Below are 27,986 nucleotides of genomic sequence, written 5' to 3'. Positions count from 1 at the left end.
AATAGGGTGACGGAGAGCTATACCTTTCCCATCTATGTGAATTTAGGTTTAAACTAGATTTCCCTTGGCTATTATATACGACAAAAAAAACCCCACATCACCCCCTTTCACTCCCCCCACCCCCCAAAAGTGTTTTAGTCTATTGAGTTTTTGTGTCCTCAGTTGTGTCTGATTCACGGCAACTCACGAACTCTACACAGCCAGGCTCTTCCGTCCATGGAATTCAGGGCAATTTTTTTCTGTCACAGTAAATGCCCACCCTGGGTGATCCAAAGGCAAGGGCTCAGAGGCTCCTGAGAGTCTAACTCCTTTCAGCTGAGCACAGAGCTGGCTCCTCACTGGGATGCCTGTGGCCTGGGGCTCCCAGAGGGGAGAGCAGCACTCGCCCCACCGTGTGGTCACTGCTGGAAGTGCAGGCTGCTCCTCACTCCCCCTTGACAGTGTCCCTGAGGGCGGAACAGTGGGAATCTACTCAAGGTGGAAATGCAAACTCCCATGCAACCAAACTTCCCACAAGGTCTCCAAAACCACTCAGGAACAGGGAATTGGAAACTGCAGGGCATGACATGAATGGAGATGGAGACTGGACACCTTACACCGAGTTCACTTCCAGTTATCCCTAGACAAAGTTTCCATGAAAACTTGTCACAAATCTAGAAGAACAATGAGCAGAAACCGGACACGTGCTTTGAGTCTTCACACACAAAACTAAAAGGCAGTCCACAAAACAACCCAGAGAATACAGTGGACTTTGCAAAATCAAAGATATCTACTGTGGGAAAGACCTCATTACAAAAGCAAAAGACAGGTCATACATCGCGAGACGAATGAGTGGAAACACAAAGCTTCTCAAGGATGTGTCTCCAAACAGACAAAGAACACCAACACAACAAGCCTGTGAAAACTAGGGAAAGGTCTGAAGGGACACCAGACTGAGGAAGACACACACAGAGTATCCCGGATGATGTCCAGCACTGAGGGCCTGAAGAAACAACAGTCTAGTTGCACTCGCTCAGGCCTGTGTGACCCTGGATGAGGCCTCTGTTTCCCGGTGGCTCTGAGAGATGGACAGGGAGGAAGGGGAAGAGAAATCACTTGCATTTCTAATACTCACAGCAAAGTCTTCCAATGAGAAGGGAATTATCACCCCCACTGACAATGCCATTCACTGAAGTGATACCCACGAGTCCATCTAACCCAGAAGGGAAGGAAGGACCTGTTCTCACAAAACGGCGAGAGATGGAAGAAGGAAGATCAAGCCCACACCAATCACTGGAAAGAGAAGCTGTGCTCAGGGCTTGAAAGAATTCCTATTGGGAAAATGATGTCACAGCCCCACAAGGCAATCCACAGCTTGGACGCTATTCCTCCCCAAATGCCAATGCATTGTCGCACCGAACAAAGAATTGCAAAAGGGGTTACGGAAACAGAAAAGAGCCTAAATTGTCAATACAATCCGACGAAAAAGCCCCGATACGGACATCCAAGGTTGTGTGAGAGGAAATTAGACGACCAAACTAGGATCCTCAGGAGAGTATCGGAGAAGGCGATGGCGACCCACGCCAGTACTCTTGCCTGGAAAATGCCCTGGACGGAGGAGCCTGGTAGGCTGCAGGCCATGGGGTCGCGCAGAGTCAGACACGACTGAAGTGACTTAGCCGCAGCGGCAGCAGCAGGACAGTATGCTATTGGGAATACAACAACACACACAGATCCAGATCGATGGAATAAAGTTGAGGGTCCAGAAACAAACCCCGGCATCCATGGTCAACTCATCTCTGACACAGAAGGGGAGAATATCCAAATGGGAACAAGAAAGCCTCTTCAATAAATGGCCATGGGAAAACCAGACAGCTACATCTGAAGAACGCTATTGGTTTTGATCTCACACCACCTCAATATCGGGGAAAAACCTCACCCTAAAGACTGATGTCATGAGATAGCTAGAAAGAAGCGTAGGTCAAAGGCTCCTTAACATCAGAGTCTCCTTGCCATTTGCTGGGCGGAGGTAGAAATGGGTCTCTTCAAGTAAGGGAAAGAGGGAAACGAAGTACACCAATGGGTTTCCATCCAATGGAACCTCTTCACAACAGAGAAGCTAAGCATTCACACATGCAAAAGATAGGAAACGGAACATGAGAGACTCCTTGCAAGTGGTGTATCTGAGAAGGGGTTCATATGGAAAGAGACGAAGAATGCACAGCACTCAGATTCCAAGACACACCACCACCACCCTTGACCCTTCCCCCATGACCAACTCCGACCTAAAGCCTTTCTCTCCCTCTAACCCATCCCTAAAACATAACCCTCATCTAATCATATACATGTGCATTCCTAGCATCCATCCATCCACACACGAGAGAGAAAGAGGAAGACACAGACTGAATCGAGAAAGGAAAAGAGAGGGACACAGCCAGAGAGAGACACGGAACCAAAGAGAGGAAAGGAGTCGATGGTCCAGACTTTTCATCAATCTGTCTCGAAGGTAGAAGCAATGACAGCGCCCATCCACCCCAGAAGGGGGAAAAGGACGGAAGGTTTGGAGAGGAAAAGACAAGAACGCAGGGAGCCATTAGAAGCTCAGCCACCCGCAGAAGCCGAGCTGGGACACTTGAACAGAATCTCAATGGAAACAGAGGACCAGAAAGTTGGCTACTCTTTTCTATAAGAGAGGGAGACCTTCGAGTCTTCCTTTCGGGCCTCCAACTTGGATGCGGGGTCTCAAAACAGTCAGGAGGGGCGGTGCCTTTTCCTGGGTACCACGGCGCATCCAGGCCTCGTTCTGCCCCATTCTGTGCTGTGTCAGCCCTGGATGGAGTCTTTCTTTCTGAAGTCTCGGCGCACAAGCTCCACGTGATATCGGCCCCAGGTGGAGAGGCACGGAGCTGCTCGTAGGCCGACAGACCTAGGAAACAGATGGGAGAATGACCCCCACTCTGCAGATGGAGAGACTGGGGAAACCCTGAGGGGCATATGCTTGTCCAGGGCCACACCACTTATGAGAAGAAGGAGCCTGGTCTGAGAGCAGCGGGGTCCTCGGAGCTCAGGCCCTGGCTGCACCCAGGCCTCCCCAGGGCTGTGGGCTGGGCTGTGTGGCTGTCACTGTGCCTGCACATGGCCTAAGGGGGGTGGTCGAGCAGTCAGAAACCCAGAGATTCCCTTGGGAAGTTTTGGGGAAGGGACCTCAGCACGAACCCCAGGAAATGATGTCACCTGCCGGCAACAGAACCCAACAGAACCCGCAACCCGGGTATCCAGGCCTCCAGAGCGGAGAGGAGCCCCCAGCCAGATCTCTTGCTGCCAGGATGTTCTGCTGTTTGCCCCTGCCCAGAGGCCGGGGCCTCAGGAGAGCTCACAGGCAGTGTGCGTGGGCACCCTGTCGACGTTGGCTCAGGGCACCCCCGAGAGGCCTCTGGCCCTCTGCCCGGAGAAACAGAAAGGTAACACGGGGAGCCCCAGGCCGGGCCAGGCCACCTCTCCCATGCCACCCGGAAACACCGGGTCCTTTGCCTGTGTGTGTGGATGCGGGTTTCTCGGGGTGTGTCTCCCTCAAGGAAGCCCAGGCGGATGTGGGGTCAGAAGCCTGCGGACAAGTTGTGTCCACACCCCAGGGGAGAGCAGGCTGGCTGGGATGGGGAGAGTGCGGGCAGCGCCGGCCGCCCAGGCTGACCTCACACCCTCAGGTGGGTCTCTTTCCTCCCGGGTGGGGATCTGAGCAGACACACGTCTCTGACCCTTCTGGCAAGAGAAGTTCGAGCAGGCAGAAGCAGCGGCTCCACTGGCCAGGCCCAGCTCGGAAAACTCCCAGCACGGCTGGCTGACGGTCACTGTCGTTGCAGAGCTTCCCACGTGATGAGGCCGAGGACGGGGACACCCCGTCCACCTCCCGGAGGGAGGGGTCGGAGCACCACCCCCCCGCCCGTGAGGCCCAGTGCAGGCTCCAGGTGAGCGTGCCCACGGAGGCATCAGCCCCACCGGGGGCGAAGCGGAGGCGGGGAAGGCCTGCTGCCGAGACACCGCCCAGGATACACCCGGCGGCCCAGTCTGAGGCTGCCACGGAGCTCAGCACACCCGGCTCCGACCCAGAGTCCCGAGAACCCCGGCCTCTGAGGCAGCAGGAGGACCTGGAGCCCAGCACGCCAGAGCACAGAGGTGAGGACGCTGGGGCTGGTGCACGGGAGTGTGTGGGGAGGGGGTGCTGAGCTACACAGGGACGAGTCCCCGAAAGATGCTGCTGGGCCTGCAGCAAGCGCTGGCCTCACACCCCCACCCCCATCTTGCACACTTCAGTCCCAAAAGACATCCGACCCTGGGTATTCTTTCGGAATCTCTTGGAAGCTTTCTGTCCCGGGATACGCACATGCCAAGGCTGGCCTGTGGGCAAACTTTGCTTCTCCCCCAGCTCTAGCACTGGCCTCCAACTGGAACCAGGCTCCACTTCCCAGACCTGTGCCTACAGAGGTGGTGGCTCCAGGTGCAGGACCCAGGGATCCACCGAGGGCAGATGGAGAACCGAGACTTGCCCTCGCAGAGACACCAGGCCAGCTGGGTACTGGCCAGCACACCGGGCAGATCGCATCTCCGTGCCTGCAGGACCCCCAGCCCCAGGCACTGATGTCCCACCCCCTCAGCCAGAACCTCCACCTCCACGTGCACCTGTACCTGCTCGGGCTTTGGCAGGAGAACCCGAGGCAGAGGAGGAGTCACCGCCTCGGCAGGGAGAGCCTGCCCTGGCTCCCGCGCAACACCCAGACGCCGACGATGACTCACCTGCCCCTGCAGGAAGAACGAGCCCCCGCTCTGGACAGAGACCCAGAGCCCTTGCCGGAAACACCACGTCCAGGGGAGCGGTCGGCTCTGCAGCCTCCATCCCTGTCTGCTCACCGTGGACGCCGGCAACTCGGTCTGCCCCCAGGGGACATGGAGTTCCTTTCCCCTGAACTGCTTTGCATTTGGTTTGTTTCCACCTTTCTGGTGATGTTTTACTTTTTGTATGGTTTCGTCTATTTTTGTTGGTTAAGTTGGGATTAGTAAACTTTTTCATCATTGTTGCAATTTGGGAACACTGTTGTGTAACTCTGGTGATACTGTGTTACCATCACCACTCTGTAGTTTCAGACCCGTTCGATCTTTATGCCCCACCCGCCAACAAAGCCTGGGTTCAAGGCAAGCAGGCCCTGTTCATCCCTCCCCCCGATCCTGACCACAATTTCATCTTTTCTTTCTGCATTCCTTCCTATATTCTTGGTGTCCCCAATCAATGACTCTCAGTGAAATGACTGAAGGAGTTTTTTTCGGACTCTCCACCTACTGTAAGACTCCATTGGAGAGTTCTCATTTTTATGTCATTTGAACTAGCCTTTGATAGCTGAAAGGACGGTGTACGTCCTTTCAAGATATCATGTGCCAAACGAAGCCCTTTTGGCAAATGCCATCATTATCTCCAGGCAGGCATTGCTGTTTGAAGGGTGACATCTCAGCCAGAAGGCAGAGGCTGAGCTCCTCTTGTTGCACCAGCTCCCAAAAGAAGCCAAGAAAGGGAGCTGGAACAACAAACCACCCCAACGCCCAGGAAAGCGTTCTTCACGACAGAAGGCTAGCAAATGACCCAACAACCTTGTGGCCCAGAACCCCTCTAGAAAAATCACTGTTCCATACAAAAGAGAAACACATGGGAAGTTCCAAGGAGAGGCAATGCCCATGGCCAGTGTACTTTAGAGACGGCCTGACCGCTCCGGGGAAGACACGCACCGACGGAACCCCTTGGGAAACAGCAGTGAGAGTCCTCACCGTCGTAAGGGTTTCCTCTGGGGACAACCTGCCCTGGGCACCACATGAGGGAGCAGACCGGCTTCTCTTCCTCTGCCCCCACACCATTCACTCATGAAGGCAGCTCAGCTGTTCTCATGCCCTGCCTGCCTGCCTGCCTGCCTGGCTCATCCGTGAGCTGTGACCACCTCCAGGGCAGGACTCCACCTTCTCCTCTCTGTGTACCGTGAATCTGCACACAGTGGGCTTTCAGAACCTTAGGAGACTTGAGCCATTCCCACTCGAGCCAGAACCCTCCCCAGGAAGGAAAACAGCTGTGGAGTCATTTTGGCCCCAGCACCGGTTCCCAAACCCTGGCGGCTCCTACAGCCTCTACGGTGTGAAGAGGGAGGTCCCTTTTGACAGAGCTTTCCGGCTGTCAGATCGAAGCTGTTGTTTCACTGTCAGCTGTGTCTCTGCCGTTGCAGCCAGGTGGGCCACGCTGCTCCAAAGGAGCTCACAAGCTGAGTGGCAAGGGAGGTATTGAGAGGACAGGGATGGCTACAACGTGCTGCAAACTGAGTGAGGGTCCCCACAATCCTCAGCAAAGGTCTGTGGTGTGCAAGTGGGGAGTAGAGGGCCCCCAAGTTCCAAAGGAAGGGAGGTACTCGGGAGATAAAGCCCTTGGCTGCTGTGGTAGCAGCTGCAGATGGCAGCTCGTCCACAGTGCACTTCGAATGAGGTCATATGAGCGGGACTCTGGAAATGGCTCCGAAATCCAGAGAAAGGGGTCAGGGTATGTGGGAATCCGGCGGGGGTGGGGGGTGGATGAAGGAAGGTGTCCTTCCTCTCTCCAGTGCAATTTGGTTTGGTGAGTCTCAAAGCTACCAGATGGCACTTCCCAAGTCAGGCCCCCGCAGGAATCAGGGTGGGCTGCGTGCCTCGGCCCCTGCCACAGGGACAAGCCACACCAGTGGCCTCCCTGAGCTCAAATGGCCGGATCTGGGGGTTCCGTCTGGGTGCACACCTCCTGGCTGTGGCCAAGTTCCCCCCTTCTCTGAGCACCAGCTTCATCATCCTCTCGAATGAGGACATCGATTGCTACCTTGGCACGTTACTCTCTTCATCCTGTGAAGACTCATTAGGCTTATCCTACAATTACTAGCTGGCCCGAAGAGATATTTCCTGAATCCAGATTAAGCTGGAGTCTCCCAGGCTCATCTGGCATGTCTTCCCTGAAGTCTGCCAAAACCCACACCCTTGCATTTCCAGGGACTCCCCTTAGCCGGCTGGGCAGAAAACCCAGCATGGTTCAAACAAGCTGACAGACAAGCGGGAGAGGACTCACGGGCAGACGGCCTCCCTCAGGTCTCGGGTGGAGCTCTGGGACCACAGCAGCAACGGGCCATCCCAGCCCCTGGGCTCAGCAGCGCCCTCATTCTCAGGCCGGCGGCTCTGCCCTGAGGGGAGCAGGAAGGTCACCAACTGCCGCAGGCGGACCTCAAGCCCCTCCCACTGCTGGAGCCTGACCTCCCCCGGCCCCACCCCTTCCCCTACCCCAGCAGGACGAGAGCTCGTCTTCCCCTGGCTTCCAACGTGAGGCCCGGCCCTGGGCCCCGATTGGGCACTGCCCCAGTCCGGAGCCAATCACAGTGGCCAGGGAGCTGGAACGCACCGATTGGCCAGGGCCAGGTCATGTGACCATGCTCCCCAGGAAACACAAATATTACCAAGATACCCTAACAAACCAATGAACAAAATTATCCAGTAAAGGCAAACCGTACTTTTTAATGAGGCCAATGTCACAGAAAAAAAAAAAAAAAATGCTTCACAATGAACTGCTCAAGGAAGCTACTAAATAAACTTTCAGAAAAGTTAAGTAGTTTTTTTTTTTTTTAATAGGGTGACGGAGAGCTATACCTTTCCCATCTATGTGAATTTAGGTTTAAACTAGATTTCCCTTGGCTATTATATACGACAAAAAAAACCCCACATCACCCCCTTTCACTCCCCCCACCCCCCAAAAGTGTTTTAGTCTATTGAGTTTTTGTGTCCTCAGTTGTGTCTGATTCACGGCAACTCACGAACTCTACACAGCCAGGCTCTTCCGTCCATGGAATTCAGGGCAATTTTTTTCTGTCACAGTAAATGCCCACCCTGGGTGATCCAAAGGCAAGGGCTCAGAGGCTCCTGAGAGTCTAACTCCTTTCAGCTGAGCACAGAGCTGGCTCCTCACTGGGATGCCTGTGGCCTGGGGCTCCCAGAGGGGAGAGCAGCACTCGCCCCACCGTGTGGTCACTGCTGGAAGTGCAGGCTGCTCCTCACTCCCCCTTGACAGTGTCCCTGAGGGCGGAACAGTGGGAATCTACTCAAGGTGGAAATGCAAACTCCCATGCAACCAAACTTCCCACAAGGTCTCCAAAACCACTCAGGAACAGGGAATTGGAAACTGCAGGGCATGACATGAATGGAGATGGAGACTGGACACCTTACACCGAGTTCACTTCCAGTTATCCCTAGACAAAGTTTCCATGAAAACTTGTCACAAATCTAGAAGAACAATGAGCAGAAACCGGACACGTGCTTTGAGTCTTCACACACAAAACTAAAAGGCAGTCCACAAAACAACCCAGAGAATACAGTGGACTTTGCAAAATCAAAGATATCTACTGTGGGAAAGACCTCATTACAAAAGCAAAAGACAGGTCATACATCGCGAGACGAATGAGTGGAAACACAAAGCTTCTCAAGGATGTGTCTCCAAACAGACAAAGAACACCAACACAACAAGCCTGTGAAAACTAGGGAAAGGTCTGAAGGGACACCAGACTGAGGAAGACACACACAGAGTATCCCGGATGATGTCCAGCACTGAGGGCCTGAAGAAACAACAGTCTAGTTGCACTCGCTCAGGCCTGTGTGACCCTGGATGAGGCCTCTGTTTCCCGGTGGCTCTGAGAGATGGACAGGGAGGAAGGGGAAGAGAAATCACTTGCATTTCTAATACTCACAGCAAAGTCTTCCAATGAGAAGGGAATTATCACCCCCACTGACAATGCCATTCACTGAAGTGATACCCACGAGTCCATCTAACCCAGAAGGGAAGGAAGGACCTGTTCTCACAAAACGGCGAGAGATGGAAGAAGGAAGATCAAGCCCACACCAATCACTGGAAAGAGAAGCTGTGCTCAGGGCTTGAAAGAATTCCTATTGGGAAAATGATGTCACAGCCCCACAAGGCAATCCACAGCTTGGACGCTATTCCTCCCCAAATGCCAATGCATTGTCGCACCGAACAAAGAATTGCAAAAGGGGTTACGGAAACAGAAAAGAGCCTAAATTGTCAATACAATCCGACGAAAAAGCCCCGATACGGACATCCAAGGTTGTGTGAGAGGAAATTAGACGACCAAACTAGGATCCTCAGGAGAGTATCGGAGAAGGCGATGGCGACCCACGCCAGTACTCTTGCCTGGAAAATGCCCTGGACGGAGGAGCCTGGTAGGCTGCAGGCCATGGGGTCGCGCAGAGTCAGACACGACTGAAGTGACTTAGCCGCAGCGGCAGCAGCAGGACAGTATGCTATTGGGAATACAACAACACACACAGATCCAGATCGATGGAATAAAGTTGAGGGTCCAGAAACAAACCCCGGCATCCATGGTCAACTCATCTCTGACACAGAAGGGGAGAATATCCAAATGGGAACAAGAAAGCCTCTTCAATAAATGGCCATGGGAAAACCAGACAGCTACATCTGAAGAACGCTATTGGTTTTGATCTCACACCACCTCAATATCGGGGAAAAACCTCACCCTAAAGACTGATGTCATGAGATAGCTAGAAAGAAGCGTAGGTCAAAGGCTCCTTAACATCAGAGTCTCCTTGCCATTTGCTGGGCGGAGGTAGAAATGGGTCTCTTCAAGTAAGGGAAAGAGGGAAACGAAGTACACCAATGGGTTTCCATCCAATGGAACCTCTTCACAACAGAGAAGCTAAGCATTCACACATGCAAAAGATAGGAAACGGAACATGAGAGACTCCTTGCAAGTGGTGTATCTGAGAAGGGGTTCATATGGAAAGAGACGAAGAATGCACAGCACTCAGATTCCAAGACACACCACCACCACCCTTGACCCTTCCCCCATGACCAACTCCGACCTAAAGCCTTTCTCTCCCTCTAACCCATCCCTAAAACATAACCCTCATCTAATCATATACATGTGCATTCCTAGCATCCATCCATCCACACACGAGAGAGAAAGAGGAAGACACAGACTGAATCGAGAAAGGAAAAGAGAGGGACACAGCCAGAGAGAGACATGGAACCAAAGAGAGGAAAGGAGTCGATGGTCCAGACTTTTCATCAATCTGTCTCGAAGGTAGAAGCAATGACAGCGCCCATCCACCCCAGAAGGGGGAAAAGGACGGAAGGTTTGGAGAGGAAAAGACAAGAACGCAGGGAGCCATTAGAAGCTCAGCCACCCGCAGAAGCCGAGCTGGGACACTTGAACAGAATCTCAATGGAAACAGAGGACCAGAAAGTTGGCTACTCTTTTCTATAAGAGAGGGAGACCTTCGAGTCTTCCTTTCGGGCCTCCAACTTGGATGCGGGGTCTCAAAACAGTCAGGAGGGGCGGTGCCTTTTCCTGGGTACCACGGCGCATCCAGGCCTCGTTCTGCCCCATTCTGTGCTGTGTCAGCCCTGGATGGAGTCTTTCTTTCTGAAGTCTCGGCGCACAAGCTCCACGTGATATCGGCCCCAGGTGGAGAGGCACGGAGCTGCTCGTAGGCCGACAGACCTAGGAAACAGATGGGAGAATGACCCCCACTCTGCAGATGGAGAGACTGGGGAAACCCTGAGGGGCATATGCTTGTCCAGGGCCACACCACTTATGAGAAGAAGGAGCCTGGTCTGAGAGCAGCGGGGTCCTCGGAGCTCAGGCCCTGGCTGCACCCAGGCCTCCCCAGGGCTGTGGGCTGGGCTGTGTGGCTGTCACTGTGCCTGCACATGGCCTAAGGGGGGTGGTCGAGCAGTCAGAAACCCAGAGATTCCCTTGGGAAGTTTTGGGGAAGGGACCTCAGCACGAACCCCAGGAAATGATGTCACCTGCCGGCAACAGAACCCAACAGAACCCGCAACCCGGGTATCCAGGCCTCCAGAGCGGAGAGGAGCCCCCAGCCAGATCTCTTGCTGCCAGGATGTTCTGCTGTTTGCCCCTGCCCAGAGGCCGGGGCCTCAGGAGAGCTCACAGGCAGTGTGCGTGGGCACCCTGTCGACGTTGGCTCAGGGCACCCCCGAGAGGCCTCTGGCCCTCTGCCCGGAGAAACAGAAAGGTAACACGGGGAGCCCCAGGCCGGGCCAGGCCACCTCTCCCATGCCACCCGGAAACACCGGGTCCTTTGCCTGTGTGTGTGGATGCGGGTTTCTCGGGGTGTGTCTCCCTCAAGGAAGCCCAGGCGGATGTGGGGTCAGAAGCCTGCGGACAAGTTGTGTCCACACCCCAGGGGAGAGCAGGCTGGCTGGGATGGGGAGAGTGCGGGCAGCGCCGGCCGCCCAGGCTGACCTCACACCCTCAGGTGGGTCTCTTTCCTCCCGGGTGGGGATCTGAGCAGACACACGTCTCTGACCCTTCTGGCAAGAGAAGTTCGAGCAGGCAGAAGCAGCGGCTCCACTGGCCAGGCCCAGCTCGGAAAACTCCCAGCACGGCTGGCTGACGGTCACTGTCGTTGCAGAGCTTCCCACGTGATGAGGCCGAGGACGGGGACACCCCGTCCACCTCCCGGAGGGAGGGGTCGGAGCACCACCCCCCCGCCCGTGAGGCCCAGTGCAGGCTCCAGGTGAGCGTGCCCACGGAGGCATCAGCCCCACCGGGGGCGAAGCGGAGGCGGGGAAGGCCTGCTGCCGAGACACCGCCCAGGATACACCCGGCGGCCCAGTCTGAGGCTGCCACGGAGCTCAGCACACCCGGCTCCGACCCAGAGTCCCGAGAACCCCGGCCTCTGAGGCAGCAGGAGGACCTGGAGCCCAGCACGCCAGAGCACAGAGGTGAGGACGCTGGGGCTGGTGCACGGGAGTGTGTGGGGAGGGGGTGCTGAGCTACACAGGGACGAGTCCCCGAAAGATGCTGCTGGGCCTGCAGCAAGCGCTGGCCTCACACCCCCACCCCCATCTTGCACACTTCAGTCCCAAAAGACATCCGACCCTGGGTATTCTTTCGGAATCTCTTGGAAGCTTTCTGTCCCGGGATACGCACATGCCAAGGCTGGCCTGTGGGCAAACTTTGCTTCTCCCCCAGCTCTAGCACTGGCCTCCAACTGGAACCAGGCTCCACTTCCCAGACCTGTGCCTACAGAGGTGGTGGCTCCAGGTGCAGGACCCAGGGATCCACCGAGGGCAGATGGAGAACCGAGACTTGCCCTCGCAGAGACACCAGGCCAGCTGGGTACTGGCCAGCACACCGGGCAGATCGCATCTCCGTGCCTGCAGGACCCCCAGCCCCAGGCACTGATGTCCCACCCCCTCAGCCAGAACCTCCACCTCCACGTGCACCTGTACCTGCTCGGGCTTTGGCAGGAGAACCCGAGGCAGAGGAGGAGTCACCGCCTCGGCAGGGAGAGCCTGCCCTGGCTCCCGCGCAACACCCAGACGCCGACGATGACTCACCCGCCCCTGCAGGAAGAACGAGCCCCCGCTCTGGACAGAGACCCAGAGCCCTTGCCGGAAACACCACGTCCAGGGGAGCGGTCGGCTCTGCAGCCTCCATCCCTGTCTGCTCACCGTGGACGCCGGCAACTCGGTCTGCCCCCAGGGGACATGGAGTTCCTTTCCCCTGAACTGCTTTGCATTTGGTTTGTTTCCACCTTTCTGGTGATGTTTTACTTTTTGTATGGTTTCGTCTATTTTTGTTGGTTAAGTTGGGATTAGTAAACTTTTTCATCATTGTTGCAATTTGGGAACACTGTTGTGTAACTCTGGTGATACTGTGTTACCATCACCACTCTGTAGTTTCAGACCCGTTCGATCTTTATGCCCCACCCGCCAACAAAGCCTGGGTTCAAGGCAAGCAGGCCCTGTTCATCCCTCCCCCCGATCCTGACCACAATTTCATCTTTTCTTTCTGCATTCCTTCCTATATTCTTGGTGTCCCCAATCAATGACTCTCAGTGAAATGACTGAAGGAGTTTTTTTCGGACTCTCCACCTACTGTAAGACTCCATTGGAGAGTTCTCATTTTTATGTCATTTGAACTAGCCTTTGATAGCTGACAGGACGGTGTACGTCCTTTCAAGATATCATGTGCCAAACGAAGCCCTTTTGGCAAATGCCATCATTATCTCCAGGCAGGCATTGCTGTTTGAAGGGTGACATCTCAGCCAGAAGGCAGAGGCTGAGCTCCTCTTGTTGCACCAGCTCCCAAAAGAAGCCAAGAAAGGGAGCTGGAACAACAAACCACCCCAACGCCCAGGAAAGCGTTCTTCACGACAGAAGGCTAGCAAATGACCCAACAACCTTGTGGCCCAGAACCCCTCTAGAAAAATCACTGTTCCATACAAAAGAGAAACACATGGGAAGTTCCAAGGAGAGGCAATGCCCATGGCCAGTGTACTTTAGAGACGGCCTGACCGCTCCGGGGAAGACACGCACCGACGGAACCCCTTGGGAAACAGCAGTGAGAGTCCTCACCGTCGTAAGGGTTTCCTCTGGGGACAACCTGCCCTGGGCACCACATGAGGGAGCAGACCGGCTTCTCTTCCTCTGCCCCCACACCATTCACTCATGAAGGCAGCTCAGCTGTTCTCATGCCCTGCCTGCCTGCCTGCCTGCCTGGCTCATCCGTGAGCTGTGACCACCTCCAGGGCAGGACTCCACCTTCTCCTCTCTGTGTACCGTGAATCTGCACACAGTGGGCTTTCAGAACCTTAGGAGACTTGAGCCATTCCCACTCGAGCCAGAACCCTCCCCAGGAAGGAAAACAGCTGTGGAGTCATTTTGGCCCCAGCACCGGTTCCCAAACCCTGGCGGCTCCTACAGCCTCTGCGGTGTGAAGAGGGAGGTGCCTTTTGACAGAGCTTTCCGGCTGTCAGATCGAAGCTGTTGTTTCACTGTCAGCTGTGTCTCTGCCGTTGCAGCCAGGTGGGCCACGCTGCTCCAAAGGAGCTCACAAGCTGAGTGGCAAGGGAGGTATTGAGAGGACAGGGATGGCTACAACGTGCTGCAAACTGAGTGAGGGTCCCCACAATCCTCAGCAAAGGTCTGTGGTGTGCAAGTGGGGAGTAGAGGGCCCCCAAGTTCCAAAGGAAGGGAGGTACTCGGGAGATAAAGCCCTTGGCTGCTGTGGTAGCAGCTGCAGATGGCAGCTCGTCCACAGTGCACTTCGAATGAGGTCATATGAGCGGGACTCTGGAAATGGCTCCGAAATCCAGAGAAAGGGGTCAGGGTATGTGGGAATCCGGCGGGGGTGGGGGGTGGATGAAGGAAGGTGTCCTTCCTCTCTCCAGTGCAATTTGGTTTGGTGAGTCTCAAAGCTACCAGATGGCACTTCCCAAGTCAGGCCCCCGCAGGAATCAGGGTGGGCTGCGTGCCTCGGCCCCTGCCACAGGGACAAGCCACACCAGTGGCCTCCCTGAGCTCAAATGGCCGGATCTGGGGGTTCCGTCTGGGTGCACACCTCCTGGCTGTGGCCAAGTTCCCCCCTTCTCTGAGCACCAGCTTCATCATCCTCTCGAATGAGGACATCGATTGCTACCTTGGCACGTTACTCTCTTCATCCTGTGAAGACTCATTAGGCTTATCCTACAATTACTAGCTGGCCCGAAGAGATATTTCCTGAATCCAGATTAAGCTGGAGTCTCCCAGGCTCATCTGGCATGTCTTCCCTGAAGTCTGCCAAAACCCACACCCTTGCATTTCCAGGGACTCCCCTTAGCCGGCTGGGCAGAAAACCCAGCATGGTTCAAACAAGCTGACAGACAAGCGGGAGAGGACTCACGGGCAGATGGCCTCCCTCAGGTCTCGGGTGGAGCTCTGGGACCACAGCAGCAACGGGCCATCCCAGCCCCTGGGCTCAGCAGCGCCCTCATTCTCAGGCCGGCGGCTCTGCCCTGAGGGGAGCAGGAAGGTCACCAACTGCCGCAGGCGGACCTCAAGCCCCTCCCACTGCTGGAGCCTGACCTCCCCCGGCCCCACCCCTTCCCCTACCCCAGCAGGACGAGAGCTCGTCTTCCCCTGGCTTCCAACGTGAGGCCCGGCCCTGGGCCCCGATTGGGCACTGCCCCAGTCCGGAGCCAATCACAGTGGCCAGGGAGCTGGAACGCACCGATTGGCCAGGGCCAGGTCATGTGACCATGCTCCCCAGGAAACACAAATATTACCAAGATACCCTAACAAACCAATGAACAAAATTATCCAGTAAAGGCAAACCGTACTTTTTAATGAGGCCAATGTCACAGAAAAAAAAAAAAAAAGCTTCACAATGAACTGCTCAAGGAAGCTACTAAATAAACTTTCAGAAAAGTTAAGTAGTTTTTTTTTTTTTTAATAGGGTGACGGAGAGCTATACCTTTCCCATCTATGTGAATTTAGGTTTAAACTAGATTTCCCTTGGCTATTATATACGACAAAAAAAACCCCACATCACCCCCTTTCACTCCCCCCACCCCCCAAAAGTGTTTTAGTCTATTGAGTTTTTGTGTCCTCAGTTGTGTCTGATTCACGGCAACTCACGAACTCTACACAGCCAGGCTCTTCCGTCCATGGAATTCAGGGCAATTTTTTTCTGTCACAGTAAATGCCCACCCTGGGTGATCCAAAGGCAAGGGCTCAGAGGCTCCTGAGAGTCTAACTCCTTTCAGCTGAGCACAGAGCTGGCTCCTCACTGGGATGCCTGTGGCCTGGGGCTCCCAGAGGGGAGAGCAGCACTCGCCCCACCGTGTGGTCACTGCTGGAAGTGCAGGCTGCTCCTCACTCCCCCTTGACAGTGTCCCTGAGGGCGGAACAGTGGGAATCTACTCAAGGTGGAAATGCAAACTCCCATGCAACCAAACTTCCCACAAGGTCTCCAAAACCACTCAGGAACAGGGAATTGGAAACTGCAGGGCATGACATGAATGGAGATGGAGACTGGACACCTTACACCGAGTTCACTTCCAGTTATCCCTAGACAAAGTTTCCATGAAAACTTGTCACAAATCTAGAAGAACAATGAGCAGAAACCGGACACGTGCTTTGAGTCTTCACACACAAAACTAAAAGGCAGTCCACAAAACAACCCAGAGAATACAGTGGACTTTGCAAAATCAAAGATATCTACTGTGGGAAAGACCTCATTACAAAAGCAAAAGACAGGTCATACATCGCGAGACGAATGAGTGGAAACACAAAGCTTCTCAAGGATGTGTCTCCAAACAGACAAAGAACACCAACACAACAAGCCTGTGAAAACTAGGGAAAGGTCTGAAGGGACACCAGACTGAGGAAGACACACACAGAGTATCCCGGATGATGTCCAGCACTGAGGGCCTGAAGAAACAACAGTCTAGTTGCACTCGCTCAGGCCTGTGTGACCCTGGATGAGGCCTCTGTTTCCCGGTGGCTCTGAGAGATGGACAGGGAGGAAGGGGAAGAGAAATCACTTGCATTTCTAATACTCACAGCAAAGTCTTCCAATGAGAAGGGAATTATCACCCCCACTGACAATGCCATTCACTGAAGTGATACCCACGAGTCCATCTAACCCAGAAGGGAAGGAAGGACCTGTTCTCACAAAACGGCGAGAGATGGAAGAAGGAAGATCAAGCCCACACCAATCACTGGAAAGAGAAGCTGTGCTCAGGGCTTGAAAGAATTCCTATTGGGAAAATGATGTCACAGCCCCACAAGGCAATCCACAGCTTGGACGCTATTCCTCCCCAAATGCCAATGCATTGTCGCACCGAACAAAGAATTGCAAAAGGGGTTACGGAAACAGAAAAGAGCCTAAATTGTCAATACAATCCGACGAAAAAGCCCCGATACGGACATCCAAGGTTGTGTGAGAGGAAATTAGACGACCAAACTAGGATCCTCAGGAGAGTATCGGAGAAGGCGATGGCGACCCACGCCAGTACTCTTGCCTGGAAAATGCCCTGGACGGAGGAGCCTGGTAGGCTGCAGGCCATGGGGTCGCGCAGAGTCAGACACGACTGAAGTGACTTAGCCGCAGCGGCAGCAGCAGGACAGTATGCTATTGGGAATACAACAACACACACAGATCCAGATCGATGGAATAAAGTTGAGGGTCCAGAAACAAACCCCGGCATCCATGGTCAACTCATCTCTGACACAGAAGGGGAGAATATCCAAATGGGAACAAGAAAGCCTCTTCAATAAATGGCCATGGGAAAACCAGACAGCTACATCTGAAGAACGCTATTGGTTTTGATCTCACACCACCTCAATATCGGGGAAAAACCTCACCCTAAAGACTGATGTCATGAGATAGCTAGAAAGAAGCGTAGGTCAAAGGCTCCTTAACATCAGAGTCTCCTTGCCATTTGCTGGGCGGAGGTAGAAATGGGTCTCTTCAAGTAAGGGAAAGAGGGAAACGAAGTACACCAATGGGTTTCCATCCAATGGAACCTCTTCACAACAGAGAAGCTAAGCATTCACACATGCAAAAGATAGGAAACGGAACATGAGAGACTCCTTGCAAGTGGTGTATCTGAGAAGGGGTTCATATGGAAAGAGACGAAGAATGCACAGCACTCAGATTCCAAGACACACCACCACCACCCTTGACCCTTCCCCCATGACCAACTCCGACCTAAAGCCTTTCTCTCCCTCTAACCCATCCCTAAAACATAACCCTCATCTAATCATATACATGTGCATTCCTAGCATCCATCCATCCACACACGAGAGAGAAAGAGGAAGACACAGACTGAATCGAGAAAGGAAAAGAGAGGGACACAGCCAGAGAGAGACACGGAACCAAAGAGAGGAAAGGAGTCGATGGTCCAGACTTTTCATCAATCTGTCTCGAAGGTAGAAGCAATGACAGCGCCCATCCACCCCAGAAGGGGGAAAAGGACGGAAGGTTTGGAGAGGAAAAGACAAGAACGCAGGGAGCCATTAGAAGCTCAGCCACCCGCAGAAGCCGAGCTGGGACACTTGAACAGAATCTCAATGGAAACAGAGGACCAGAAAGTTGGCTACTCTTTTCTATAAGAGAGGGAGACCTTCGAGTCTTCCTTTCGGGCCTCCAACTTGGATGCGGGGTCTCAAAACAGTCAGGAGGGGCGGTGCCTTTTCCTGGGTACCACGGCGCATCCAGGCCTCGTTCTGCCCCATTCTGTGCTGTGTCAGCCCTGGATGGAGTCTTTCTTTCTGAAGTCTCGGCGCACAAGCTCCACGTGATATCGGCCCCAGGTGGAGAGGCACGGAGCTGCTCGTAGGCCGACAGACCTAGGAAACAGATGGGAGAATGACCCCCACTCTGCAGATGGAGAGACTGGGGAAACCCTGAGGGGCATATGCTTGTCCAGGGCCACACCACTTATGAGAAGAAGGAGCCTGGTCTGAGAGCAGCGGGGTCCTCGGAGCTCAGGCCCTGGCTGCACCCAGGCCTCCCCAGGGCTGTGGGCTGGGCTGTGTGGCTGTCACTGTGCCTGCACATGGCCTAAGGGGGGTGGTCGAGCAGTCAGAAACCCAGAGATTCCCTTGGGAAGTTTTGGGGAAGGGACCTCAGCACGAACCCCAGGAAATGATGTCACCTGCCGGCAACAGAACCCAACAGAACCCGCAACCCGGGTATCCAGGCCTCCAGAGCGGAGAGGAGCCCCCAGCCAGATCTCTTGCTGCCAGGATGTTCTGCTGTTTGCCCCTGCCCAGAGGCCGGGGCCTCAGGAGAGCTCACAGGCAGTGTGCGTGGGCACCCTGTCGACGTTGGCTCAGGGCACCCCCGAGAGGCCTCTGGCCCTCTGCCCGGAGAAACAGAAAGGTAACACGGGGAGCCCCAGGCCGGGCCAGGCCACCTCTCCCATGCCACCCGGAAACACCGGGTCCTTTGCCTGTGTGTGTGGATGCGGGTTTCTCGGGGTGTGTCTCCCTCAAGGAAGCCCAGGCGGATGTGGGGTCAGAAGCCTGCGGACAAGTTGTGTCCACACCCCAGGGGAGAGCAGGCTGGCTGGGATGGGGAGAGTGCGGGCAGCGCCGGCCGCCCAGGCTGACCTCACACCCTCAGGTGGGTCTCTTTCCTCCCGGGTGGGGATCTGAGCAGACACACGTCTCTGACCCTTCTGGCAAGAGAAGTTCGAGCAGGCAGAAGCAGCGGCTCCACTGGCCAGGCCCAGCTCGGAAAACTCCCAGCACGGCTGGCTGACGGTCACTGTCGTTGCAGAGCTTCCCACGTGATGAGGCCGAGGACGGGGACACCCCGTCCACCTCCCGGAGGGAGGGGTCGGAGCACCACCCCCCCGCCCGTGAGGCCCAGTGCAGGCTCCAGGTGAGCGTGCCCACGGAGGCATCAGCCCCACCGGGGGCGAAGCGGAGGCGGGGAAGGCCTGCTGCCGAGACACCGCCCAGGATACACCCGGCGGCCCAGTCTGAGGCTGCCACGGAGCTCAGCACACCCGGCTCCGACCCAGAGTCCCGAGAACCCCGGCCTCTGAGGCAGCAGGAGGACCTGGAGCCCAGCACGCCAGAGCACAGAGGTGAGGACGCTGGGGCTGGTGCACGGGAGTGTGTGGGGAGGGGGTGCTGAGCTACACAGGGACGAGTCCCCGAAAGATGCTGCTGGGCCTGCAGCAAGCGCTGGCCTCACACCCCCACCCCCATCTTGCACACTTCAGTCCCAAAAGACATCCGACCCTGGGTATTCTTTCGGAATCTCTTGGAAGCTTTCTGTCCCGGGATACGCACATGCCAAGGCTGGCCTGTGGGCAAACTTTGCTTCTCCCCCAGCTCTAGCACTGGCCTCCAACTGGAACCAGGCTCCACTTCCCAGACCTGTGCCTACAGAGGTGGTGGCTCCAGGTGCAGGACCCAGGGATCCACCGAGGGCAGATGGAGAACCGAGACTTGCCCTCGCAGAGACACCAGGCCAGCTGGGTACTGGCCAGCACACCGGGCAGATCGCATCTCCGTGCCTGCAGGACCCCCAGCCCCAGGCACTGATGTCCCACCCCCTCAGCCAGAACCTCCACCTCCACGTGCACCTGTACCTGCTCGGGCTTTGGCAGGAGAACCCGAGGCAGAGGAGGAGTCACCGCCTCGGCAGGGAGAGCCTGCCCTGGCTCCCGCGCAACACCCAGACGCCGACGATGACTCACCTGCCCCTGCAGGAAGAACGAGCCCCCGCTCTGGACAGAGACCCAGAGCCCTTGCCGGAAACACCACGTCCAGGGGAGCGGTCGGCTCTGCAGCCTCCATCCCTGTCTGCTCACCGTGGACGCCGGCAACTCGGTCTGCCCCCAGGGGACATGGAGTTCCTTTCCCCTGAACTGCTTTGCATTTGGTTTGTTTCCACCTTTCTGGTGATGTTTTACTTTTTGTATGGTTTCGTCTATTTTTGTTGGTTAAGTTGGGATTAGTAAACTTTTTCATCATTGTTGCAATTTGGGAACACTGTTGTGTAACTCTGGTGATACTGTGTTACCATCACCACTCTGTAGTTTCAGACCCGTTCGATCTTTATGCCCCACCCGCCAACAAAGCCTGGGTTCAAGGCAAGCAGGCCCTGTTCATCCCTCCCCCCGATCCTGACCACAATTTCATCTTTTCTTTCTGCATTCCTTCCTATATTCTTGGTGTCCCCAATCAATGACTCTCAGTGAAATGACTGAAGGAGTTTTTTTCGGACTCTCCACCTACTGTAAGACTCCATTGGAGAGTTCTCATTTTTATGTCATTTGAACTAGCCTTTGATAGCTGAAAGGACGGTGTACGTCCTTTCAAGATATCATGTGCCAAACGAAGCCCTTTTGGCAAATGCCATCATTATCTCCAGGCAGGCATTGCTGTTTGAAGGGTGACATCTCAGCCAGAAGGCAGAGGCTGAGCTCCTCTTGTTGCACCAGCTCCCAAAAGAAGCCAAGAAAGGGAGCTGGAACAACAAACCACCCCAACGCCCAGGAAAGCGTTCTTCACGACAGAAGGCTAGCAAATGACCCAACAACCTTGTGGCCCAGAACCCCTCTAGAAAAATCACTGTTCCATACAAAAGAGAAACACATGGGAAGTTCCAAGGAGAGGCAATGCCCATGGCCAGTGTACTTTAGAGACGGCCTGACCGCTCCGGGGAAGACACGCACCGACGGAACCCCTTGGGAAACAGCAGTGAGAGTCCTCACCGTCGTAAGGGTTTCCTCTGGGGACAACCTGCCCTGGGCACCACATGAGGGAGCAGACCGGCTTCTCTTCCTCTGCCCCCACACCATTCACTCATGAAGGCAGCTCAGCTGTTCTCATGCCCTGCCTGCCTGCCTGCCTGCCTGGCTCATCCGTGAGCTGTGACCACCTCCAGGGCAGGACTCCACCTTCTCCTCTCTGTGTACCGTGAATCTGCACACAGTGGGCTTTCAGAACCTTAGGAGACTTGAGCCATTCCCACTCGAGCCAGAACCCTCCCCAGGAAGGAAAACAGCTGTGGAGTCATTTTGGCCCCAGCACCGGTTCCCAAACCCTGGCGGCTCCTACAGCCTCTGCGGTGTGAAGAGGGAGGTCCCTTTTGACAGAGCTTTCCGGCTGTCAGATCGAAGCTGTTGTTTCACTGTCAGCTGTGTCTCTGCCGTTGCAGCCAGGTGGGCCACGCTGCTCCAAAGGAGCTCACAAGCTGAGTGGCAAGGGAGGTATTGAGAGGACAGGGATGGCTACAACGTGCTGCAAACTGAGTGAGGGTCCCCACAATCCTCAGCAAAGGTCTGTGGTGTGCAAGTGGGGAGTAGAGGGCCCCCAAGTTCCAAAGGAAGGGAGGTACTCGGGAGATAAAGCCCTTGGCTGCTGTGGTAGCAGCTGCAGATGGCAGCTCGTCCACAGTGCACTTCGAATGAGGTCATATGAGCGGGACTCTGGAAATGGCTCCGAAATCCAGAGAAAGGGGTCAGGGTATGTGGGAATCCGGCGGGGGTGGGGGGTGGATGAAGGAAGGTGTCCTTCCTCTCTCCAGTGCAATTTGGTTTGGTGAGTCTCAAAGCTACCAGATGGCACTTCCCAAGTCAGGCCCCCGCAGGAATCAGGGTGGGCTGCGTGCCTCGGCCCCTGCCACAGGGACAAGCCACACCAGTGGCCTCCCTGAGCTCAAATGGCCGGATCTGGGGGTTCCGTCTGGGTGCACACCTCCTGGCTGTGGCCAAGTTCCCCCCTTCTCTGAGCACCAGCTTCATCATCCTCTCGAATGAGGACATCGATTGCTACCTTGGCACGTTACTCTCTTCATCCTGTGAAGACTCATTAGGCTTATCCTACAATTACTAGCTGGCCCGAAGAGATATTTCCTGAATCCAGATTAAGCTGGAGTCTCCCAGGCTCATCTGGCATGTCTTCCCTGAAGTCTGCCAAAACCCACACCCTTGCATTTCCAGGGACTCCCCTTAGCCGGCTGGGCAGAAAACCCAGCATGGTTCAAACAAGCTGACAGACAAGCGGGAGAGGACTCACGGGCAGATGGCCTCCCTCAGGTCTCGGGTGGAGCTCTGGGACCACAGCAGCAACGGGCCATCCCAGCCCCTGGGCTCAGCAGCGCCCTCATTCTCAGGCCGGCGGCTCTGCCCTGAGGGGAGCAGGAAGGTCACCAACTGCCGCAGGCGGACCTCAAGCCCCTCCCACTGCTGGAGCCTGACCTCCCCCGGCCCCACCCCTTCCCCTACCCCAGCAGGACGAGAGCTCGTCTTCCCCTGGCTTCCAACGTGAGGCCCGGCCCTGGGCCCCGATTGGGCACTGCCCCAGTCCGGAGCCAATCACAGTGGCCAGGGAGCTGGAACGCACCGATTGGCCAGGGCCAGGTCATGTGACCATGCTCCCCAGGAAACACAAATATTACCAAGATACCCTAACAAACCAATGAACAAAATTATCCAGTAAAGGCAAACCGTACTTTTTAATGAGGCCAATGTCACAGAAAAAAAAAAAAAAAGCTTCACAATGAACTGCTCAAGGAAGCTACTAAATAAACTTTCAGAAAAGTTAAGTAGTTTTTTTTTTTTTTAATAGGGTGACGGAGAGCTATACCTTTCCCATCTATGTGAATTTAGGTTTAAACTAGATTTCCCTTGGCTATTATATACGACAAAAAAAACCCCACATCACCCCCTTTCACTCCCCCCACCCCCCAAAAGTGTTTTAGTCTATTGAGTTTTTGTGTCCTCAGTTGTGTCTGATTCACGGCAACTCACGAACTCTACACAGCCAGGCTCTTCCGTCCATGGAATTCAGGGCAATTTTTTTCTGTCACAGTAAATGCCCACCCTGGGTGATCCAAAGGCAAGGGCTCAGAGGCTCCTGAGAGTCTAACTCCTTTCAGCTGAGCACAGAGCTGGCTCCTCACTGGGATGCCTGTGGCCTGGGGCTCCCAGAGGGGAGAGCAGCACTCGCCCCACCGTGTGGTCACTGCTGGAAGTGCAGGCTGCTCCTCACTCCCCCTTGACAGTGTCCCTGAGGGCGGAACAGTGGGAATCTACTCAAGGTGGAAATGCAAACTCCCATGCAACCAAACTTCCCACAAGGTCTCCAAAACCACTCAGGAACAGGGAATTGGAAACTGCAGGGCATGACATGAATGGAGATGGAGACTGGACACCTTACACCGAGTTCACTTCCAGTTATCCCTAGACAAAGTTTCCATGAAAACTTGTCACAAATCTAGAAGAACAATGAGCAGAAACCGGACACGTGCTTTGAGTCTTCACACACAAAACTAAAAGGCAGTCCACAAAACAACCCAGAGAATACAGTGGACTTTGCAAAATCAAAGATATCTACTGTGGGAAAGACCTCATTACAAAAGCAAAAGACAGGTCATACATCGCGAGACGAATGAGTGGAAACACAAAGCTTCTCAAGGATGTGTCTCCAAACAGACAAAGAACACCAACACAACAAGCCTGTGAAAACTAGGGAAAGGTCTGAAGGGACACCAGACTGAGGAAGACACACACAGAGTATCCCGGATGATGTCCAGCACTGAGGGCCTGAAGAAACAACAGTCTAGTTGCACTCGCTCAGGCCTGTGTGACCCTGGATGAGGCCTCTGTTTCCCGGTGGCTCTGAGAGATGGACAGGGAGGAAGGGGAAGAGAAATCACTTGCATTTCTAATACTCACAGCAAAGTCTTCCAATGAGAAGGGAATTATCACCCCCACTGACAATGCCATTCACTGAAGTGATACCCACGAGTCCATCTAACCCAGAAGGGAAGGAAGGACCTGTTCTCACAAAACGGCGAGAGATGGAAGAAGGAAGATCAAGCCCACACCAATCACTGGAAAGAGAAGCTGTGCTCAGGGCTTGAAAGAATTCCTATTGGGAAAATGATGTCACAGCCCCACAAGGCAATCCACAGCTTGGACGCTATTCCTCCCCAAATGCCAATGCATTGTCGCACCGAACAAAGAATTGCAAAAGGGGTTACGGAAACAGAAAAGAGCCTAAATTGTCAATACAATCCGACGAAAAAGCCCCGATACGGACATCCAAGGTTGTGTGAGAGGAAATTAGACGACCAAACTAGGATCCTCAGGAGAGTATCGGAGAAGGCGATGGCGACCCACGCCAGTACTCTTGCCTGGAAAATGCCCTGGACGGAGGAGCCTGGTAGGCTGCAGGCCATGGGGTCGCGCAGAGTCAGACACGACTGAAGTGACTTAGCCGCAGCGGCAGCAGCAGGACAGTATGCTATTGGGAATACAACAACACACACAGATCCAGATCGATGGAATAAAGTTGAGGGTCCAGAAACAAACCCCGGCATCCATGGTCAACTCATCTCTGACACAGAAGGGGAGAATATCCAAATGGGAACAAGAAAGCCTCTTCAATAAATGGCCATGGGAAAACCAGACAGCTACATCTGAAGAACGCTATTGGTTTTGATCTCACACCACCTCAATATCGGGGAAAAACCTCACCCTAAAGACTGATGTCATGAGATAGCTAGAAAGAAGCGTAGGTCAAAGGCTCCTTAACATCAGAGTCTCCTTGCCATTTGCTGGGCGGAGGTAGAAATGGGTCTCTTCAAGTAAGGGAAAGAGGGAAACGAAGTACACCAATGGGTTTCCATCCAATGGAACCTCTTCACAACAGAGAAGCTAAGCATTCACACATGCAAAAGATAGGAAACGGAACATGAGAGACTCCTTGCAAGTGGTGTATCTGAGAAGGGGTTCATATGGAAAGAGACGAAGAATGCACAGCACTCAGATTCCAAGACACACCACCACCACCCTTGACCCTTCCCCCATGACCAACTCCGACCTAAAGCCTTTCTCTCCCTCTAACCCATCCCTAAAACATAACCCTCATCTAATCATATACATGTGCATTCCTAGCATCCATCCATCCACACACGAGAGAGAAAGAGGAAGACACAGACTGAATCGAGAAAGGAAAAGAGAGGGACACAGCCAGAGAGAGACACGGAACCAAAGAGAGGAAAGGAGTCGATGGTCCAGACTTTTCATCAATCTGTCTCGAAGGTAGAAGCAATGACAGCGCCCATCCACCCCAGAAGGGGGAAAAGGACGGAAGGTTTGGAGAGGAAAAGACAAGAACGCAGGGAGCCATTAGAAGCTCAGCCACCCGCAGAAGCCGAGCTGGGACACTTGAACAGAATCTCAATGGAAACAGAGGACCAGAAAGTTGGCTACTCTTTTCTATAAGAGAGGGAGACCTTCGAGTCTTCCTTTCGGGCCTCCAACTTGGATGCGGGGTCTCAAAACAGTCAGGAGGGGCGGTGCCTTTTCCTGGGTACCACGGCGCATCCAGGCCTCGTTCTGCCCCATTCTGTGCTGTGTCAGCCCTGGATGGAGTCTTTCTTTCTGAAGTCTCGGCGCACAAGCTCCACGTGATATCGGCCCCAGGTGGAGAGGCACGGAGCTGCTCGTAGGCCGACAGACCTAGGAAACAGATGGGAGAATGACCCCCACTCTGCAGATGGAGAGACTGGGGAAACCCTGAGGGGCATATGCTTGTCCAGGGCCACACCACTTATGAGAAGAAGGAGCCTGGTCTGAGAGCAGCGGGGTCCTCGGAGCTCAGGCCCTGGCTGCACCCAGGCCTCCCCAGGGCTGTGGGCTGGGCTGTGTGGCTGTCACTGTGCCTGCACATGGCCTAAGGGGGGTGGTCGAGCAGTCAGAAACCCAGAGATTCCCTTGGGAAGTTTTGGGGAAGGGACCTCAGCACGAACCCCAGGAAATGATGTCACCTGCCGGCAACAGAACCCAACAGAACCCGCAACCCGGGTATCCAGGCCTCCAGAGCGGAGAGGAGCCCCCAGCCAGATCTCTTGCTGCCAGGATGTTCTGCTGTTTGCCCCTGCCCAGAGGCCGGGGCCTCAGGAGAGCTCACAGGCAGTGTGCGTGGGCACCCTGTCGACGTTGGCTCAGGGCACCCCCGAGAGGCCTCTGGCCCTCTGCCCGGAGAAACAGAAAGGTAACACGGGGAGCCCCAGGCCGGGCCAGGCCACCTCTCCCATGCCACCCGGAAACACCGGGTCCTTTGCCTGTGTGTGTGGATGCGGGTTTCTCGGGGTGTGTCTCCCTCAAGGAAGCCCAGGCGGATGTGGGGTCAGAAGCCTGCGGACAAGTTGTGTCCACACCCCAGGGGAGAGCAGGCTGGCTGGGATGGGGAGAGTGCGGGCAGCGCCGGCCGCCCAGGCTGACCTCACACCCTCAGGTGGGTCTCTTTCCTCCCGGGTGGGGATCTGAGCAGACACACGTCTCTGACCCTTCTGGCAAGAGAAGTTCGAGCAGGCAGAAGCAGCGGCTCCACTGGCCAGGCCCAGCTCGGAAAACTCCCAGCACGGCTGGCTGACGGTCACTGTCGTTGCAGAGCTTCCCACGTGATGAGGCCGAGGACGGGGACAGCCCGTCCACCTCCCGGAGGGAGGGGTCGGAGCACCACCCCCCCGCCCGTGAGGCCCAGTGCAGGCTCCAGGTGAGCGTGCCCACGGAGGCATCAGCCCCACCGGGGGCGAAGCGGAGGCGGGGAAGGCCTGCTGCCGAGACACCGCCCAGGATACACCCGGCGGCCCAGTCTGAGGCTGCCACGGAGCTCAGCACACCCGGCTCCGACCCAGAGTCCCGAGAACCCCGGCCTCTGAGGCAGCAGGAGGACCTGGAGCCCAGCACGCCAGAGCACAGAGGTGAGGACGCTGGGGCTGGTGCACGGGAGTGTGTGGGGAGGGGGTGCTGAGCTACACAGGGACGAGTCCCCGAAAGATGCTGCTGGGCCTGCAGCAAGCGCTGGCCTCACACCCCCACCCCCATCTTGCACACTTCAGTCCCAAAAGACATCCGACCCTGGGTATTCTTTCGGAATCTCTTGGAAGCTTTCTGTCCCGGGATACGCACATGCCAAGGCTGGCCTGTGGGCAAACTTTGCTTCTCCCCCAGCTCTAGCACTGGCCTCCAACTGGAACCAGGCTCCACTTCCCAGACCTGTGCCTACAGAGGTGGTGGCTCCAGGTGCAGGACCCAGGGATCCACCGAGGGCAGATGGAGAACCGAGACTTGCCCTCGCAGAGACACCAGGCCAGCTGGGTACTGGCCAGCACACCGGGCAGATCGCATCTCCGTGCCTGCAGGACCCCCAGCCCCAGGCACTGATGTCCCACCCCCTCAGCCAGAACCTCCACCTCCACGTGCACCTGTACCTGCTCGGGCTTTGGCAGGAGAACCCGAGGCAGAGGAGGAGTCACCGCCTCGGCAGGGAGAGCCTGCCCTGGCTCCCGCGCAACACCCAGACGCCGACGATGACTCACCTGCCCCTGCAGGAAGAACGAGCCCCCGCTCTGGACAGAGACCCAGAGCCCTTGCCGGAAACACCACGTCCAGGGGAGCGGTCGGCTCTGCAGCCTCCATCCCTGTCTGCTCACCGTGGACGCCGGCAACTCGGTCTGCCCCCAGGGGACATGGAGTTCCTTTCCCCTGAACTGCTTTGCATTTGGTTTGTTTCCACCTTTCTGGTGATGTTTTACTTTTTGTATGGTTTCGTCTATTTTTGTTGGTTAAGTTGGGATTAGTAAACTTTTTCATCATTGTTGCAA

At 55.3% G+C, this 27,986-nt stretch overlaps 4 protein-coding genes across 4 annotated transcripts; all 4 read left to right on the top strand.

The window, feature by feature from the left end:
- The first annotated feature begins 30 nt into the window (after positions 1-30).
- LOC145529546 (uncharacterized) lies at positions 31-5,055 on the top strand. Its single transcript, XM_081550127.1, has 3 exons — positions 31-3,440; positions 3,840-4,152; positions 4,403-5,055. The coding sequence occupies exons 1-3, from the start codon at positions 3,204-3,206 to the stop codon at positions 5,029-5,031; spliced, it is 1,179 nt and encodes a 392-aa protein (XP_081406253.1). The 5' UTR covers positions 31-3,203; the 3' UTR covers positions 5,032-5,055.
- A 5,837-nt stretch (positions 5,056-10,892) lies between these two features.
- Positions 10,893-12,700, top strand: LOC145529632 (uncharacterized). The gene is made up of 3 exons (XM_081550227.1): positions 10,893-11,085; positions 11,485-11,797; positions 12,048-12,700. Exons 1-3 carry the CDS (start codon positions 10,951-10,953, stop codon positions 12,674-12,676), a joined length of 1,077 nt encoding a protein of 358 aa, XP_081406353.1. The 5' UTR covers positions 10,893-10,950; the 3' UTR covers positions 12,677-12,700.
- A 2,618-nt stretch (positions 12,701-15,318) lies between these two features.
- LOC145529550 (uncharacterized) lies at positions 15,319-20,343 on the top strand. Its single transcript, XM_081550131.1, has 3 exons — positions 15,319-18,728; positions 19,128-19,440; positions 19,691-20,343. The coding sequence occupies exons 1-3, from the start codon at positions 18,492-18,494 to the stop codon at positions 20,317-20,319; spliced, it is 1,179 nt and encodes a 392-aa protein (XP_081406257.1). The 5' UTR covers positions 15,319-18,491; the 3' UTR covers positions 20,320-20,343.
- A 2,618-nt stretch (positions 20,344-22,961) lies between these two features.
- On the top strand, positions 22,962-27,986 carry LOC145529519 (uncharacterized). The gene is made up of 3 exons (XM_081550096.1): positions 22,962-26,371; positions 26,771-27,083; positions 27,334-27,986. Exons 1-3 carry the CDS (start codon positions 26,135-26,137, stop codon positions 27,960-27,962), a joined length of 1,179 nt encoding a protein of 392 aa, XP_081406222.1. The 5' UTR covers positions 22,962-26,134; the 3' UTR covers positions 27,963-27,986.

The sequence above is a fragment of the Giraffa tippelskirchi genome, chromosome 12 (genome assembly GCF_054371585.1).
Source record: "Giraffa tippelskirchi isolate mGirTip1 chromosome 12, T2T-mGirTip1v1.2.pri, whole genome shotgun sequence".
Classification (NCBI taxonomy): domain Eukaryota; kingdom Metazoa; phylum Chordata; class Mammalia; order Artiodactyla; family Giraffidae; genus Giraffa; species Giraffa tippelskirchi.
The sequence above is the reverse complement of the archived record's forward strand: the minus strand, read 5'-3'. Positions and strand labels throughout refer to the sequence as shown.